The sequence below is a fragment of the Rhinoraja longicauda genome, chromosome 3, assembly GCF_053455715.1.
Source record: "Rhinoraja longicauda isolate Sanriku21f chromosome 3, sRhiLon1.1, whole genome shotgun sequence".
Classification (NCBI taxonomy): domain Eukaryota; kingdom Metazoa; phylum Chordata; class Chondrichthyes; order Rajiformes; family Arhynchobatidae; genus Rhinoraja; species Rhinoraja longicauda.
This window is the reverse complement of record NC_135955.1, coordinates 36,981,390-37,000,511: the sequence shown is the minus strand read 5'-3', so window position 1 is coordinate 37,000,511 and position 19,122 is coordinate 36,981,390. Positions and strand designations below refer to the sequence as shown.

Here is a 19,122-nt window from a genome sequence, read left to right as displayed (position 1 = left end):
TGTGTTCCTACAAAAACCTTCCGAGTGTTTCCTAACCAGAAGCCTTGGATGAACCAGGAGATCCGCATTCTTCTGAGGACCAGATCCTAGGCATTCAGGGCTGGTAACGCAGAGGTCTATAAGAAGTCCAGATACAACCTTGACAAGGCCATCAAAAAGGCCAAAAGGGACTTCCGCTCAAAGCTGGAGGATGAGGCGGATGTTCGACAACTGTGGCAGGGTTTGAATGCCATCACCTCCTACAAGGCAAAACCAGGAGGCAGCTCAAGTAACAGCAAAGCATCACTCCCTGACGAGCTCAATGCGTTCTACGCACGCTTTGATAGGGAGAACACTGATGTGCCTCCCGAACCCCTATATGCCCTGATGGTATTACAGTCACAGTCACAGAGGCCGACGTCAGAAGATTCTTCAGGGGGGTGAACCCCTCGGAAAGCGCCTGACCCCAATGGTACACCCAGTCGAGTTCTCAGAACCTGTGCAGACCAACTGGCTGGAGTTTCTGCAGACATTTTCAACCTCTCATTACTGAGGTCTGAGGTTCCCACCTGCTTAAAGAGGGCATCAATAATACCAGTCCAAGAAGAATAAGTTGATGTGCCTCAACAACTATCGACCAGTGGCACTAATGTCTGTGGTGATGAAGTGTTTTGAGAGGTTGGTTATGGTGCATATCAAGTCCTACCTCAACAAGAACCTCCACCCACTACAGTTCACCTACCGTCACCACAGGTAAACGGAGGATGCGATCTCACTGGCACTCCACTCCGCACTGGACCACTTGGACAATAAAAACACTTACTTCAGGCTGGTGTTTATAGACTACAGCTTGGCATTCAATACCATCATCCCCTCCATGCTGGTTACCAAGTTCACGAAACTGGGTCTCTGCGCATCCCTCTGCAATTGGATCCACGACTTACTCATCCACAGACCATAGTCTGTTCAAATTGGCAGAAATATTTCTTTCTCATTAACAATCAGTACAGGAGCACCTCAAGGCAGCGTGCTAAGCCCCCTGCTCTACTCACTCTATACTTATGAATGTGTAGCCGGACACAGTGCAAACTCCATCTTCAAGTTTGCCGATGACACCACCGTTGTTGGACGAATTACAGATGGTGAAGAGTCAGAGTATAGAAGTGAGATCGACCGATTGACCAATTGGTGCCAGCACACCAACCTGGCTCTCAATATCAGTAAAACCAATGAACTGATTGTGGACTTTGGAAGAGGAATGATGAGGACCCACAATCCTGTTTATGTTAAGGGACGATGGTGGACAGAGTCAAAAACCTCAAAATCCTGGGTGTGCATATTTCCTAAGATCTTTCCTGGACCCAGCACTCTGATGCAATTATAAAAGAAGCACGTCAACGCCTCGACTTCCTGAGAAGATTATGGAGATTCGGTATGTCAGAGAGGATTCTCATGAACTTCTACAGGTATACAGTAGAGAGCATATTGACTGGTTGGATCATGGCCTGATTTGGCAACTTGAACATCCAGGAGCGAAAAAGACTGTAAAGTTGTGAACACTGCCCAGTCTAACGCCGGCTCTGACCTCCCCACCACCAAAGTGATTTATCGGAGTCACTGCCTCAAAAAGGCAGCCAGCATCAGATACCCACACCATCCTGGCCACACATTCATTTCAGCCCTGCCATCGGGAAGAAAGTACAAGAGCCTGAAAACTAACGTCCAGGTTCAGGAACAGCTTCTTCCCTACAGCCATCAGGCTATTAAACACTACAACCTCAAATAAGCTCTGAACCACAATAGACTATTAGTATTATTACATTACTATTATTTGTTTTTTGTGTGCACATGTGTGCGTAGGTATATATATATATATATATATATATATATATATATATACACACACAGTATATATCTGTGTACTTGTGAGTCTGTGAAGATATACACACTGAACTTTTTTTTCTCTCGTTTATTATATTGTTTACAGTGTACTATGTTTACATATTCTGTCGTGCTGCAGCAAGTCAGAATTTCATTTTTCTATTGGGATATGTGACAATAGAACACTCTTGACTCCTCTCTTTTGACTCTAATTTCCCTTCTTATATGGTGGTGATCACTAACTGACTGTGCCCTTTGGCTGAGAATGTCTTTCCAATGCCCAGGGGCTGAGATATTAGATGACTGCATACCCTTTCTCCTTTATCTTGTTTGGGTAATAAAGCTAGCACCTGAAAACAGAACGAGGATCCGCATTTCCCCATAAACCATGGCAAAATACCTCTTCTGTGGGAGCTGCACAATCCGGAATTGGAATGCGTTGATTCTGCAACTGGGGATATAGTATGGCTGCTTGGCTGTAAACCTCCTTCAGAGTCATACATGAGTTGAACTGTTTCATCTCCTTTGTTTCCTCTTGCCATGTCTCTACAGGGGTCTTGGAGCTCAACAGGTCCATTTTGGAAGCCACCTCAATTTCCTGTAACACACAAAATCCAAATTTGAAGCCTCTATTCAACATGAGACGATACGATAGAACTTTATTCATCCCAGAAGGGAAAATGGTCTGCCAGAAGTCAGGATAAACACAACAAGATACACGAAAGTCCAGGATTGGGGATGTTCAAAGATTGGGGAGTTGGGGGGGGGGGGGGTGGAGGGGGACTTAAGGAGGTGGCTCTAGAAATAGTGGAAGCATTGGAGATCATTTTTCAATGTTCTATAGATTCAGGATCAGTTCCTGTGGATTGGAGGATAGCAAATGTTATCCCACTTTTTAAGAAAGGAGGGAGAGAGAAAACGGGTAATTATAGACCAGTTAGTCTGACATCAGTGGTGGGGAAGTTTTGCTGGAGTCAATTATAAAAGACGAAATTGCTGAGCATTTGGATAGCAGTAACAGGATCATTCCGAGTCAGCATGGATTTACGAAGGGGAAATCATGCTTTACAAATCTACTGGAATTTTTTGAGGATGTAACTAGGAAAATTGACAGGGGAGAGTCAGTGGATGTGGTGTACCTCGACTTTCAGAAAGCCTTCGACAAGGTCCCACATAGGAGATTAGTGGGCAAAATTAGAGCACATGGTATTGGGGGTAGGGTACTGACATGGATAGAAAATTGGTTGACAGACAGAAAGCAAAGAGTGGGGATAAATGGGTCCCTTTCGGAATGGCAGGCAGTGACCAGTGGGGTACCGCAAGGTTCGGTGCTGGGACCCCAGCTATTTACGATATACATTAATGACTTAGATGAAGGGATTAAAAGTACCATTAGCAAATTTGCAGATGATACTAAGCTGGGGGGTAGTGTGAATTGTGAGGAAGATGCAATAAGGCTGCAGGGTGACTTGGACAGGTTGTGTGAGTGGGCGGATACATGGCAGATGCAGTTTAATGTAGATAAGTGTGAGGTTATTCACTTTGGAAGTAAGAATAGAAAGGCAGATTATTATCTGAATGGTGTCAAGTTAGGAAGAGGGGATGTTCAACGAGATCTGGGTGTCCTAGTGCATCAGTCACTGAAAGGAAGCATGCAAGTACAGCAGGCAGTGAAGAAAGCCAATGGAATGTTGGCCTTCATAACAAGAGGAGTTGAGTATAGGAGCAAAGAGGACCTTCTACAGTTGTACCGGGCCCTGGTGAGACCGCACCTGGAGTACTGTGTGCAGTTTTGGTCTCCAAATTTGAGGAAGGATATTCTTGCTATTGAGGGCGTGCAGCGTAGGTTCACTAGGTTAATTCCCGGAATGGCGGGACTGTCGTATGTTGAAAGGCTGGAGCAATTAGGATTGTATACACTGGAATTTAGAAGGATCAGGGGGGATCTTATTGAAACATATAAGATAATTAGGGGATTGGACACATTAGAGGCAGGAAACATGTTCCCAATGTTGGGGGAGTCCAGAACAAGGGGCCACAGTTTAAGAATAAGGGGTAGGCCATTTAGAACAGAGATGAGGAAGAACTTTTTCAGTCAGAGAGTGGTGAAGGTGTGGAATTCTCTGCCTCAGAAGGCAGTGGAGGCCAGTTCGTTAGATGCTTTCAAGAGAGAGCTGGATAGAGCTCTTAAGGATAGCGGAGTGAGGGGGTATGGGGAGAAGGCAGGAACGGGGTACTGATTGAGAGTGATCAGCCATGATCGCATTGAATGGCGGTGCTGGCTCAAAGGGCTGAATGGCCTACTCCTGCACCTATTGTCTATTGTCTATTGTCTATTGTCTATTGAAGGGGAGTCAGTCAACCCCACGATGGAAGGGGGAGCATTTGTACAGATTGATAGCCACAGGGGGGAAAAAAGAACTCCTGTGGCGTTCTGTGCTGTATCTTGGTGGAACCAGTCTGTTGCAGAAGGTACACCTCAGGTTGACCAGTGTGTCATGGAGGAGGTGAACTGCATTGTACAAGATGCTCCGCAATTTGAGTAGCTTCCTCCCCTCCAAAACCATCTCCAGTGAATCCAACTCCACAACAGGACAGATTCAGCCTTCCTGATGAGCTTGTTAATTCTGTTGGTGTCCGTGGCCTTCGCCCTGCTACCCCAGCACACGACAGCGAAGAAGATGGCACTGGCCACCACCGATTGATAGAACATCTGCAGTATCTTACTGCAGACATTAAAAGAGCAGAGCCTCCTCACAAAGTACAGATGGCTCTGTCCCTTCTTATACAGTGCCTCAACATTCCTGGCCTAGTCCAGTTTACTGTCCAGGTAAACTCCAAGGTACTTGTACTCCTTGGTAAACTGCACATCCACACTCTTGATGGAGACAGGGGTGTTCCTCTCCTCCTAAAGTCCACCACTAACTAGGTGAGTTACAAAAAGCAACAAATTTCTTCTTTGAAGCCCAAGCTACAAGATCATGGAATAGGTTTTCAACTTATTATCAGGTCTACATTATTACAATGCATCCACCCATCCTGGTAACCACTTTATTTCCATGTACATTAGAAGTCATGGTTCTCATGACCATCAAAAGATGATTGCTTCCACATCCACAGTGTTGTAGCTAGTAGACCTGCAGCCTCACAACGTTAGAGACCTGGGTTCAATCCTGACCTTGGGCGCTGCGTATGTGGAGTTTGCACTTTCTCCCTGTGGCTGAGTGAGTTTCCTCCGGGTGCTTCCGTTTCCCCCACATCCAAAGATATACGATTTGTAGGTTCATTGGCTTCTGTAAACGGCCACTAGTGTGCAGGGAGTGGATGCAAAAGTGCGATAACGTAGAACTAGTGTGAATGGATGACCAATGATCAACATAGACTCAGTGGGCCAAAGGATCTGTTTCCATGCGCTAACTTTGTCGGTGTCATTCACTAAGATCTGAATGAGAAATCACTACTCATAATTATGATTTATACACCAGTGAGATTGAATGGAAGATAGACACAAAAAGCTGGAGTAACTCAGCGGGACAGGCAGCATCTCTGGAAAGGAATGGGTGACGTTGCGGGTCGAGACCCTTCTGCAGACTGGTCTGAACCCTTCTTCAGACTGGTGTGAACCAGTCTGAAGGGTCTCAACCCAAAACATCATCCATTCCTTCTCTCCAGAGATGCTGCCTGTCCCGCTGAGTTACTCCAGCATTTTGTATCTATCTTCAATTTAAACCAGCATCTGCAGTTCTTTCCTACACATCTACAGTTCCTTCCGACTCAGTGAGATTGAATGAGTCAATTCAGAGTGGCTGAATTTGTGTTCTGCAGCCAAGCTAATGAGGTAGTTTTAGATAAACATCGAGTCATATCAGATTAATGATCACACATCACAAAACTTGATATTGTTTATCTAACCTTAAGGCCTTTGCTCATCAGAGACAGAGAACAACTCCTTAAAAAGAATTCCTGAAAACAGTAGGTTCTTACCCTGGAGACTATGAAAGTCAGCGAGATCTTAGTGAATGACACCGACAAAGTTCACAACTCGGTAGAAACATGGCAGATGAGTGAATATCTTGGAGGAACTGAGGGACTAATTTAATGAATGAATGATATTGAACTGAACAGGAGAGAGACCGAAAGAGATCTATGGTTTCAAAAATGAATGCTAGCCGTATACTGTTACTGAAGTGTAGACGTCTTCATAATTAGGGAGGGTACTCGGGTGTATTGTTCAATAAATATTGTAGAAAGACAAGAAGAAATTAGGTTCTTCTCCTTAGAACAGTGAAGGTTAGAAAAGATTAAAGAACCTGTTTTCTAACCTGTTTACAAGTAGCAAACCCTCTTATTAGGATCTATAAGGATTTTTTTTTTTTTAAATCACCATTTACTTTACAAAAAAGGACACGCACCTCCAGTTGTTCCACTGTTGTAGCAGGGATGATGAGCTCCTGCTGGAGATTGTTGACTTCCCTGAGTGAATACATTTGTCCATCTGCTTCCAGCACTGTTTCCCCTCTCAGGTTCAGACACAGCACCCTAGTAAACTTCCTGGTATCATCGGTCAGGTAGGACAGGATCCGCAGCAATCCCTGCAATCAAGAGTTTTATTTTTACTTCTCACTTCATCATGCTGCCTTATCTTAACTTACTGTTAAATCCATCTAAGCTTGCAACAAATGCTACAGCCACCATTGCCCAATACTCAGCCCAACTTTCCATTTGATCTATCTCCTGCTGTAGCCCGAGCCAATTTTTCTCATGATTCACGACACCACCAATTTTTGTGTCTCCCATAAATACATAATTACATCTCCTACATTCACATCCAAGTCTTTAAAATATTGTACCACCAGATTCAGGAACAGCTTCTACCCTGCTGTTGTCAGACTGCTGAACAGGCCTCCCTAAGCTAGGGTGTAGTCCTGATGTTCGAACCTATGTCATGGAGGACCTTGGACGTATTCTCTTTAGCTGTAATGCCATAATGTTGTCACACAATTTTCTGCACTCTTGCCATTTGGTTCTTTGCATTATAGTTGCACTTTTGTATGCCATGATTCTACTCATGTTTAGTATGATTGGCACAAAATGCTGGAGTAACTCAGCGGGATTGGAACTCAGTATGACTGGACTGGATAGCACACAAACAATTGTAACGATAGTGTAACAGCAGCAACTGAGAGTGTTTAATAAAGAATGTATTTTTTTACATAATAACATAAATGACTCTGCTGACCTCTGGATTTGGTTGTGCAATTCCACATACAGGCATTTTGGAAACTTTTCTGTAGTTTGCCACTTTCATTTGTCTTCGACTACTCATTTCATCAAGGTCCAGGTACTCATCGGCCCACTGTGGGTTATAAGGAGAATGAGATGCTGCAGAGAGGTTAGATTTACATTGTGTTTTCTATCAGCAGGGAAAAATATACTTTTGAATATCACTTCCTGATCTCCTACTCTACAATGTCCACTCCTTAGTGAATACAGATGACAGGTATTCACTGCTATTGACTGATCATTAGAACATTTGCAAACTGTTCAGTGCCCTCACATACGTACTGCTGAAAGTCTCACAACCATTGTACACAGGCTCGCACAGTGGTGCAATGGTAGAGTTGCTGCCTTACAGTGCTTGCAGCACCAGAGACCCTGGTTCGATCCTGACTACGGATGCTGTCTGTATGGAGTTTGCCCATTCTCCCCGTGACCACGTGGGTTTTCTCCAAGATCTTCGGTTTCCTCCCACACTCCAAAAACTGCGGAATGCCGTTTCTACCTTGAGGTTTAAGCATCAGCTTACCTTGCCTTATCGTAAGTAGTCAACACTCAGTCTCCTCACTAGAGCCTCTCCCATCAAAGCCTCTGCACACAGTACTTTGACCTCAAATGGGCCTTCTCAACATGGTCACCCCCACTAGAGCTTGCCTCCCTTTCAATATTCTGCTGCACATTACGATCCTTGATTTTATGGTTATTGGTGCAACTCACATCACAATTGGGACCATGCACCAAAATGTAATTATGGTAATCAAACCTCAAACCACTGTTGTTGCCAATATTAACTTATATTGAATAAAAGCACACAAAATTTTAAAAACCTATCTGTACTGAGAACAAATATAAATGATGTCCAAAATCAGCACAAATACTAATGGTAAAATATGTTGCAAAATTATGCTCAAGTTGCTCAAATCATTAAATTGTACAACTTGAAAGAACAATTTTATTTTTAATGGTTTTGATGAACTTACAAGAACACAAAGGCGCTGAGTGAGAGGTTTATCAGGTGTCTTCATCTCAAATCTGAACATAGCACTCAAAAGCCTATAGAAGAAAGGTTTCCTTCGTATCCAGGTACTGAACATGACTGAGAAGGCCAACGGGTACTGGGAATGGAAAACGACAGGTTGGATACAAATTTTACAAAAATACCTTTCACATCCAAATATACCATTGTTTTGGCATTTACCATTGGAACTAATTTACAACACTAAAATGGGTGATCAAAAGGGATATGGGGAGGCAATTGATGTTTAGAAGATAAACAGCCCCTCCCCATTCTGAACTGCCCGCGTTGTTAGTCAGAAAGTCACAGCACGGAAATAAGCCCTCTGGCCCACCGAGCATGTGCCAACCATTAACCACCCACTTACACTAATCCCACATTAGTCCCACATTCTATACCACCCCCCACCCCACTGCCCCCTCCTGCTGGGGAGAGCGAAGAACCTGAAGGGTCTTGATCCGAAATGTCACCTATTCCTTCCCTCCAGAGATGCTGCTTGTCCTGCCAAGTTACTCTAGCTTTTTGTGTCTATCTTCGGTTTAAACCAGCATCTGCAGTTCCTTCCTATGCAGAGGTTTTATTATATTGATTGTTTGAAAAGGGGAACATATGTTATAAGTTTTGCTAATATCATTTCTATATGCAAAATAGTGGTGAGAACAAGAAAATACGTATTGATTAATCAGTAACTAAATTGTACTTGGAGCATCCAGAAACTGAGGAATTGAGGTGTTAGCGGATCATACATGATCTTCCTGATTGGTGGTATTTATACATGATCTTCCTGATTGGTGGGGCAGGCATGAGCATCTAGGCAACCTGCTCCTGCTTTGTGTTCATGAAAATAAAAGTCAGTATTCTCATTCTAAAAGAGAAAGTCATGAAAGTCCAATCTCAATTAATCTTTTGGGAAAGTGACATAAAAGTCGATTTCATTGTCAGTGCTCTTAAGGACAAAATGTGTGAAGTTGTGAACTGGCTGCTTAGCAAGATAGTGAGGAGTGCGGAGGAGTCACTGTGGTGGATGTTCATGTTAAAATGTTTAAATGTATTTTGTGTGTCCTGTTGCTTTTTATTGTTATGACTATGGCAAATGAAATTCCTCATATGTTGTAAAACATACTTGGCTAATAAAGTATGATTATGGTTATGATGATACACCTCTGTAAGATCACCCTCGCAATCTCCTATGCTCCTTGGAATAAAAGCAAGCCTGCCCAACCTGAATCTGAATTCTGAATCTGAATTACCTTTATTGTCATTCAAAATGAATTGAACAAAAATCATTTGCCACGCAGCCACAACAGTACAGAGTAAAAGACACAAGATACACCATTTTAACAAACATTCATCACAGTGACTCCTCCAGACACCCCCTCACTGTGATGGAAGGCAAGAAAATTTCTTCTCTCTTCCCCCATGCTTCTCCCACGGACAGATAGTTCGACTTCTGCCGAGGCGACCGAGGCTCCCGACCCGCAAGGAGATGGAAGGTCCCGCGGCCGAGCCGTGCAGGGCAATGAAAAGTCCCGCGGCCGAGCCGCGCCGGGCGATGGAAGGCGCCGCGGCCGAGCCGCGCCAGGCGATGGAAGGCCCCGCGGCCGAGCCGCGCCGGGCCACGGCCATGCAAGCAGGTCGATCAAGCCCTCCGACGGGGTGGTCGAAGCCGCCACGGCTGGAGCCGGTCGCCAGCCAGGGACCGGCGAGCTCCCGATGTTATAGTCCACAGGGCCCGTGGTCGAGCCTCCGGAGGTAAAGCTGCAGTCTCCGAAAGTCGGCCAGCTACAAGATGGTAAGTCCTGGCCCTGCGACTGGAGCCCTCAGGATCTATCCCAGCTGGAGGCCGCCCACTCCACGGTGTTAGGCCGCAGCGCCACGGAGATACGACTTGGAAAAGGGTCGCATCTCCGTCCAGGAAGAGATTTTTTTAAAAGAAAGGTTAAATTACAGCTAAAAATAAACTACTACATACATCTAACACTAACACATAGACAAAAAAAGAAAAAGGGACAAACAGACTGCCGGCGAGCCGCAGCCGCATGGCAGCGCAGCCATCTTGAATACCCTGCCTATAAATTAGTCGCTTAAGTTCTGGGAGCATCCTCGTAAATCTTTTAAGCCCTCCTTCCAGATTATTGGCATCTTTCCAAGCAAGTGATCAAAACTGAACATAATACTCCAAGTATGGCCTCAGCAACATCATATTCAACTGCAATATCACATCACCACATCAATGCACTGACTGATGAAGGCCAATGTGCCAATAGCCTCTTTCAACAACTGTTTACCCGTGACATTACGTTCAGGGAACTATCTACATGCACTCCAAGGTGCCTCTGTTCTACAACACTCCTCTTGCCCCGAATGTCTACCTACCATTCTACCCTGGTTTGACTTCCAAAAATAAAACTCCTCACACTTATCTGAATTAAATTGAATTTGCCATTTCCTGGCTTACCTTGCCAATCAGAATCCCACTGTAATTATTGGTGATGAGTTGCTTTGAGAGGTTGGTTATGATGTGTGTCAACTCTTACCTCATTAAGTATCTGGACCCACAACAATACAGCTACTGCCACAATATGTTCTATGTTCTATCCCTATGTAATTGAATCCCCACTTCCTCACTGGCAGGCCACAATCAATGCGAATTGGCAACACTGCTTCCTCAATAGCCATCAATACAGGAGTACCTCAAGGCTGCATGCTCAGTCCCCTACTTTATTCTCTATGCCCATGACTGTGTAGTCAGACACAGTTCCAATGACTTCTTTAAATTCACTGATGAAACGCCTTTGCTGAAGAGTTATGGGCAATGATGAGTCAGAGTGCAGGAGAGAGATTGATAATCTGATTGAATGGTGCAGGAACAAAAATCTTGCTCTTAACATCAGCAAGATCGACAAGTTGATTGTCGAATTCAGGAGTGAAAAGCTGAGGATCATTGGCGGGACGGTGGCGGAGAGAGTCAACAGTTTCAGATACAAATCCATTTTTATAAGGCAATGTTTCTAAGTGGATTTTAGCAAGTCATTTGGCCCCATGATAGGCTGATCCAGAAGATTAAGATGCACAGTAGTCATGGTGACGGCCATTTGGATTCAGAATTGGCTTACTCCTAGAGGACAAAGGATTCCTTTGGAAGGACATTATTCTGGCTGGAGTTCTATTACCAGTGGAGTTCCACAGGGGTCTATGCTGGGACCTCTGTGGTCTTTGAGATATAGAAATGACTTGGAGGTAAATGTAGATGAATTGGTTGGCAGGTTTGCATGCAACACCAAGATTTCTGAAGTTGCAGACAGTGAGGAAGCCTGTCGAAGTATACAGCAGGATGTAGATCAACTTCAGAAATGGAGGAGAAATGACACATCGATTTTAATCCTCGCAAGTGCGAGGTGTTGTACCTTGAAAGGTCGAATGTAAGGAGAGGTTATATGGTTGATGGCAAGACAATTAACAAGATTGATATGCAGAAGGGTTTTGGAGTCCAAGTCCACAGATTGGCAAGGGTGTTATGTATATAAGTTATAGGATCACAATTAGGCCATTCAGCCCACTAAGTCTACTCTGCCATTCAATCATGGCTGGTCTATCTTTCCCCCTAAACCCCATCCTCCTGCCTTCTCCCCTAAACCCCAGACACCCTTGCTAATCAAGAATCTGTCAATCTCCAACTTGGCCTCTACAGCTGTCTGTGCAATGAATTACACAGATTCACCACCCCCTGACTAAGAAATTCCTCCTCACCTCTTTTCTAAAGGTATGTCATTTTATTCTGAGCCTATGGCTTCTGATCCTAGACTCTCCCACTAGTGGAAACATCCTCTCCATATCCACTCTATCTAAGCCTTTCACAATTCGGTAATTTTCAATTAGGTCCACCCCCTCATCCTTCTAAACTCCAGCGAGTACAGGCCCAATGCCATCAAACGCTCATCATATGATAACCCAATCATTCTTGGGATAATTTGCATCCTCTCCAACACCAGCAAATTAGAGGTGGAAATATGGGGCCCAAAACTGCTTACAATACTCCAAATGTGGTCTGACCATGATTGAATGGCGGAGTAGACGTGATGGGCCGAATGGCCTACTTCTGCTCCAATGACTTATGAACCTAGATCACAGAAAGCGGCACACAAGTAGATAAAGTGATAAATAATAATAATAATAATAATATATTCCTTTATTCGTCCCACACGGGGAAATTTACAGTGTTACGGCAGCAAAGTGGATAGCAAGAGATAGCAAAAGAAGGCATATGGTATGCTTGAGATCATTTGTCAGGGCATTGGGTATATGAGTCAGGAAGTCATGATGCAGCACTATAAGACTGCGAATACGCTGCATTTGGAGTATTGTGTGCAATACTAGTTGCCCCATTACAGGAAGAATATAAACCTCTTCTGAGCCCTATCTTTGGAAGAAATATTTTCTTTGGAATGCTGGAGATGGTGGAGAGACCCGATAGACAATTATGAGTGGCATAGATATGGTAGACAGTCAGAACCTTTTTCTTGGGTTGGAAATATCTAAGATTAGAGGGCATGGCTTTATGAGGAAATGAGCAAAGTTTAAAGCCGAGGGTAGGATTTTTTGGGCAGAGTGGTTGGGGCTTGAAACCTCTTGTTAGGATGGTGATCGAGGCAAACACAATAGTGACATTCAAGAGACTATTAGATAGGCACATGGGTATGCAGGAAATGGAGGAATATGGATCATGTGCAGGCAGATCAGAATATCAGAATAGTTTAACTTTGCATCATGTTCCACACAGACATTGTGTGCCACAGGGCCTGTTCCTGTACTGTCCTTATTATGGTTTATGTTTCTAGCTGTGCATATCTCTGAAGATCTGTCCTGGGCCCAACACATTGATGCAATCACAAAGAAAGCTCATCAACATCTCCACTTGCTTAGACATTTGAGGAGATTCGGTATGTTAATATTCTATTGAACTTCTATACGTGTACAGTAGCGAGTGCGCTGACTGGTTATTTCATGTCCTGGTTCAACAACTTGAACATTCAGGATGAGAAAGGATTCCTTTTTGAAGCAACCTAAAATATGTTTCATCTCAAATTTGTCTTCATGCTGATGAAAGACCATTGACCCATAATATTATTTGTTTCTCTCTCTTCGTCGATACTCCTTGAACTATTAAGTATTTCCAGCATTTTCTGATTTTAATTTCAAAAGTAAAGCATTTTAACAGGTTGGTACAGCATTTCAGTGGGTTTCATGAAAAGTACTTTATAAATTACTTTCCTTCCCCAGCCCAAAACAGAACCTCACTCATTTGGGGCACTTGGAAAAATGTGGGTGCACAACACACTACCATTTTACAAGTTGAAATGAATGGTTCCAAATTTATCTCTCAATCCTGCTTTCTGCCATTCTCCTTCATAATGCCACCCAATATCAAGCAAGATGAGTTGTTGCCCACTGTGTCTTTTGTTTGTGAATTAATCTGGATTTTCAGTTTTGTACAAATAACATACAGTAAATTTCACATGGGTATTAAAGTTTCAAACCTGTTCATGAAGATAGCTGTTGAAAGCAATGAGGTAGAAGTACCTTTGAAGGGACTGAAAGGATTTGCTGATTGATGTTTCTCTTGAATCCTTTTGCTGAGTAGTGCAAGGCAATTAAAGACAAACATTAAATTTGTCAATATTACAGAGCAAGATACTTTCTATTATTTAGCATGAGAGCGTCTTTCTGATTTGAACTCAAGATTTCCTTAATTCGGCTTCCCATCCCCTTCAATTTTTCAGTGCTTGTGTTTTGTGACCACGAATTTAAAACTTAACAATTCACCAAGGATTAGATTCCATTCCCAATTATTTTTTAAATGATCTCACCAACTTGTTTGGAGTGCATAATTTGAAGTCCAAGAAATGCATAAAAACTTACCGGTTTCTGATACCCTTCAGCAGATTTCAGGACTTCATCTTTGTAAAGAAAAATGTGCTCCTTCAGATTGGGCGTTTCTGAACAGATATTCACTATGCTATTCACCTGCAAATTTAAATAAGAAACTCTTTTGACAGTTATTACATTGAATTTGCATTGGAACATATGTTGTCTTTAATATTGAAGGAAGACTCTCCCACTCCTCTCCACAGAACAAATAGATCCACAGAGGACGCCATCTCTCTGGCTCTTCATACCGTCCTGACTCACCTGGAGAGTCAGGGCACATATGTGAGGATGCTATTTACAGACTTCAATACTGTCATCCCCACCAAGCTCACTTCCAAACTCCACCAGCTAGGCCTCAGCTCGTCTATATGCAACTGGATCCTGAATTTCCTGATGGAATGCCCTCAGGCAGTGAAAATGGGCCTCCACCTGTCCTCCACTACCACTCTGTACAGGCACACCACAGGGTTGTGTATTGAGCCCCATCCTGTACTCCCTCTTCACACATGACTGTGTCCCTGCATTCGCCACCAACACCATCGTCAAATTTGCGGATGACACAACGGTGATCGGGCCGATCTCCAACTGCGATGAATCAGCCTACAGAGAGGAGGTGCAGAACCTGGCGAGCTGGTGCTCAGAGAACTACCTGTCCCTAAACACATCAAAAACCAAGGAGCTAATTATCAACTTTAGAAGGTCACAGAGTGCGGAATACGCTCCAGTCCTCATCACAGGGACGAAGTGGTGAGAGTGTCCAGCTTCAGGTTTCTGGGCACACACATCTCAGAGGACCTCACATGGTCCACCAATACCGCTGTGCTAGTCAAGAAAGCACTGCAACGGCTGTTTTTCCTGAGAAAGCTAAAAAAGGTTGGTCTGCCCCAACAGTTACTAATGACCTTCTACCACTGCACCACAGAGAGCATACTGACATATGGCATCTATGTGTGGTATCTCAGCTGCACGGCAGCGGATAGGAAAGCTCTTCAGCAGGTCTTCAGCAGAGCGCAGAGGATCATTGGGACACTGCTACCAGCCCTGGAGGACATCGACGCTGCCTCAGGAAAGCCACCAGCATCTACAAGGACTCCACAACCCCATGCCACCGTCTGTTTGAACTACTTCCATCTGGCAGACGTTACAAGGCCTTCTACGCCCTCACCTCCAGACTAAGGAACAGCTTTATCCCTAGAGCTATAGCTGCTCTGAATTGGACCTGCTGAGAGCCCACCATGATCTGTCTCTGCCACCAGGGTCATCTGGCTTGACTGACCCCTGCATGAATCTTTTTTGCACTTTACCTTGTTTCCCTTCGCCCCCCCCCCTTGTTGTTTTTGTTCTCGCCGTGATTTATTTATATATTTTATAGCATCGATATGGAAGTGGCATTCTAAATTTCGTTGTACTTGTACAATGACAATAAAGATATTGTATTGGTTCTAGCCTGTGTGTGGATTTTTAAATCCGAGAATATCAAGAGGCGGGTGCCCCAACATCTGTCCAATGTTCGCTGGAATAGTTCAAACAACACTGAAACAACAAAGCCCTTGCCCAAATATACAAGTATCCAAATCCTCCTCCAGTAGAAGCCAAACCCAGCCATGAGCCCTAATTACAGATTTTATAAACACATGGAAAATAGGCATCTTATGAAGAGAAAAATGCAGCAGGAAGCTGAGAACATGGCTCCCCACACCAGCATAACCACTCCATCCCTTCCTCATTCCCCCTACCCACCTCACTTCATCTGTGTGTCTTCGCCTCATTCTTTGCAGGCACAGAACTTGATCTATTTTACTCTATTTAAGCACCTATCATTATTTTTGTGCCTAGAGAGTATAAAACCTTACTGATCTTTTAAGATTGGGCAGAGATTCCCCAATAAAGAGATGGGAAGCATAGATGTCAGGAATCAGACATGGAATTGGGTATTAAGCTTGCTTCAGTGTTAACATTCGTGCAACTGATTAATGTGCAGAGGGATCTTGGAGTCCACTTTCATAGCTCACAGAAGGTGGCAGCACAAGTACATAGGGTAGTAAAGAAGGCATATGGTATGCTTGCCTTCATTGCTGGGGCATTAAGTATAAGAGTCAGGTAGTTATCATGCAGCTCTCTCCAACTTTGGTTGGACCACATTTGAAGTATTCCTTCTGGTTGCCCCATTTTAGGAAGGATGTGGAGGCTTTGGAGAGGGTGCAGAGGAGGTTTACCTGAATGCTGCCCGGATTACAGGATTTCAGCTACAAGGAGAAGTTGGATAAACGTGGATTGTTTTCTCTGGAATATTGGATGTTGAGGGGAAGCTTGATAGAGGTATATACATTTATGGGAGGCATAGATGGGACAAACAGTCTGAACCATGGAAATGTCCAACACTAGTGCACAAACTATAAAGTGAGAGGGAAAAGTTTAATGAAGATGTGTGGGGCACGGTTTTTAAATTTTTTAAATTATTTTTTTAATTTATTTTTTTACACAGAAAGCGATGGGGGCCTGGAACACATTGCCAGAAATGACGGTGGAGGCAGATACAATAGGGGTTTTTAAGAGGCTTTTAGATAGGCACACAGATGTGCAAGGAATAGGTGGATTTGGTTCATGTACAGGCAGATGAGATTAATTTAATTTGGCATTATGTTCAGCACAAACATTGTGAGCTCAAGGGATCATTCCTGTGCTGTACTGTTCTATGTTGTATGTTCTATATTTTAATGCTAGTTTAGACCAGCTTCTTGGGGAAGGTAAATGCCTTTGTAGCATTGAAACACAACTCAGAGGGAGATTTAAAGTCATAGAGTCATAGAGTCATACAGCATGGAAACAGACCCTTTAGCCCAACTTGCCCTTGCCAACCATCATGCCCCATCTATACTAGTCCCACCTGCCTGTGTTTGGCCCATATCCCTCTAAACCTATCCTATCCACGTACCTGTCTAAATGTTTCTTACAGTAAATATTACAATAGTACCTGCCTCAGCTATCTCCTCTGGCAGCTCGTTCCATGCACCCACCACCCTTGTGTAAAAAAGTTATCCCTCAGGTTCCCATCAAATCTTTCTCCCCTCACCTTAAACCTATGCCCACTGGTTCTCAATTCCTCTACTCTCGGCAAAAGACTGTGCGTTTATCCGATCTATTCCTGATTGAATTTCAGTTTGCAAACATTGATTATTTGTTAAATAATAACTTTAGTTCATTTTTTATTTGAGCTGAGAAAGTAGGAAGGGGAATAAGAGTATATTTGAACCTCCCAAGGTGATGGAACATATAAGATTTATCCTATGATACAGAATATGAAGTAATCTCACAAAAAGTACACAGGGCATAGTACTCACTTCCTCAACAATTCTCTGGCCATTGGGAAAGGAGGTGATATATTTTTCAACAAGCTGATACTGCTTTTCTGGACGAGAAATATTTTCTTCCTCAGATCTACATATATAAAAATGCATCTGATTATTAAATATTCCTGAACAATTAATCATTTGTTATGAATTTACAATGGCTGCTCAATAAAATTCTCTGTTGGACATTATTAGCCATGTAATAAAATAATTAAATTCATTATTATCATTATTTTGTTTCTTATATTATTTAATTTTATTCCTATTATTTTGTTTATTTTTAAATTTAAATAATTACATTTTCACAGTTGAGATCAAACAATAATGAAATGTGTAGGAAAGAACTGCAGATGCTGGTTTAAATCGAAGGTAGACACAAAATGCTAGAGTAACTCAGAGAGACAGGCAGCATCTCTGGAGAGAAAGAATGAGTGACGTTTCGGGTCGAGACCCTTCTTCAGACTGATGTCAGGGGAGTAGGTGGGACAGAGATAGAATGCAGTCAGAGACAGTAAGACTGGTGGGAGAACTGGGAAGGGGAAGGGGATGGAGAGAGTGGGAATGCAAGGGCTATTTGAAGTTAGAGAAGTCAATATTCATACCGTTGGGGTGTAAGCTACCAAAGCAAAATATGACGTGCTGTTCCTCCAATTTGTGCTGGGCGTCACTCTGATAATAGAGGAGGCCCAGGATAGAAAGGTCAGGTTGGAAATGGGAGGGGGTGTTAAAGTGCTGAGCAACCAGGAGATCAGGTAGGTTAAGGCGGACTGAGCGGAGGTGTTCAGCAAAACGATCGCCGAGCCTGCGCTTGGTCTCGCCGATGTACAGAAGTTGACACCTGGAACAGCGGATACAGTAGATGAGGTTGGAGAAGGTGCAAGTGAACCTCTGCCATACCTGAAAAGACTGTCGGGGTCCTTGGATGGATTCGAGGGGGGAGGTAAAGGGACAGGTGATGCATCTCCTGCAGTTGCAGGGGAAAGTACCTGAGGAGGGGGTGGTTTGGGTGGGAAGGGACGAGTTGACCAGGGAGTTGCAGAGGGAACGGTCTCTACGGAAAGCTGAAAGGAGTGGAGATGGGAAGATGTGCCACTAGTGGGATCCCGTTGGAGGTGGAGAAAGTGTTGGAGGATTATATGCTGTGGCGAAAGTGTTGGAGCATATAATTCTCCAACACTTTCGCCACCTCCAACGGGATCCCACTACGGGTCACATCTTCCCAGCTCCACCTCTTTCTGCTTTCCACAGAGACACACAGATACACCACCTAATTCCACTTACTGGGCTTTGTCCTGCCATCCTCTCAGCTTTCTCCCCACCCACCACAATTAGTCTGAAGGGTCCCGATCTGAAATGCCACCTCTCCATGTTAACCCATAGATGCTGCCTGACCTGCTGATTTACTCCAGCACTATGTGTCTTTTTTGTACACCAGCATCTGCAGTTCCTTGTATCTCACAAAATAAAAAAGTTCACCTTATTCTTCGACTTAGCCATTTACACGTCTGAAATGCAAATTCTTGTTTGGGCTGTGGGTTTAATTGTGGTTGGACAATATTGGGAACTCAATAGATGCCTGGCGTTTGAGTCAAGTCTCTTCTCTGGGTAGTATTATATTTAGGAGAATTTTGGCAGGAAAGATCTCTTCTCCAATTCAAAAAAATGTTTGTACTTACTGTTCTTGTCCTGCTT

The 19,122-nt window shown here is 43.6% G+C and overlaps 1 protein-coding gene across 1 annotated transcript in view; it reads right to left on the bottom strand.

The window, feature by feature from the left end:
* The window catches only part of LOC144592239 (paladin-like), an 88,722-nt gene that overhangs the window by 41,357 nt on the left and 28,243 nt on the right, over positions 1-19,122 (bottom strand). The window contains exons 9-12 of the mRNA XM_078396771.1: positions 17,422-17,518; positions 14,072-14,176; positions 6,273-6,452; positions 2,261-2,458 (exon numbers count right to left, since the gene is read on the bottom strand). Coding sequence (XP_078252897.1) covers positions 2,261-2,458; positions 6,273-6,452; positions 14,072-14,176; positions 17,422-17,518 — 580 coding nt within the window. The remainder of the gene's footprint in view (positions 1-2,260; positions 2,459-6,272; positions 6,453-14,071; positions 14,177-17,421; positions 17,519-19,122) is intronic.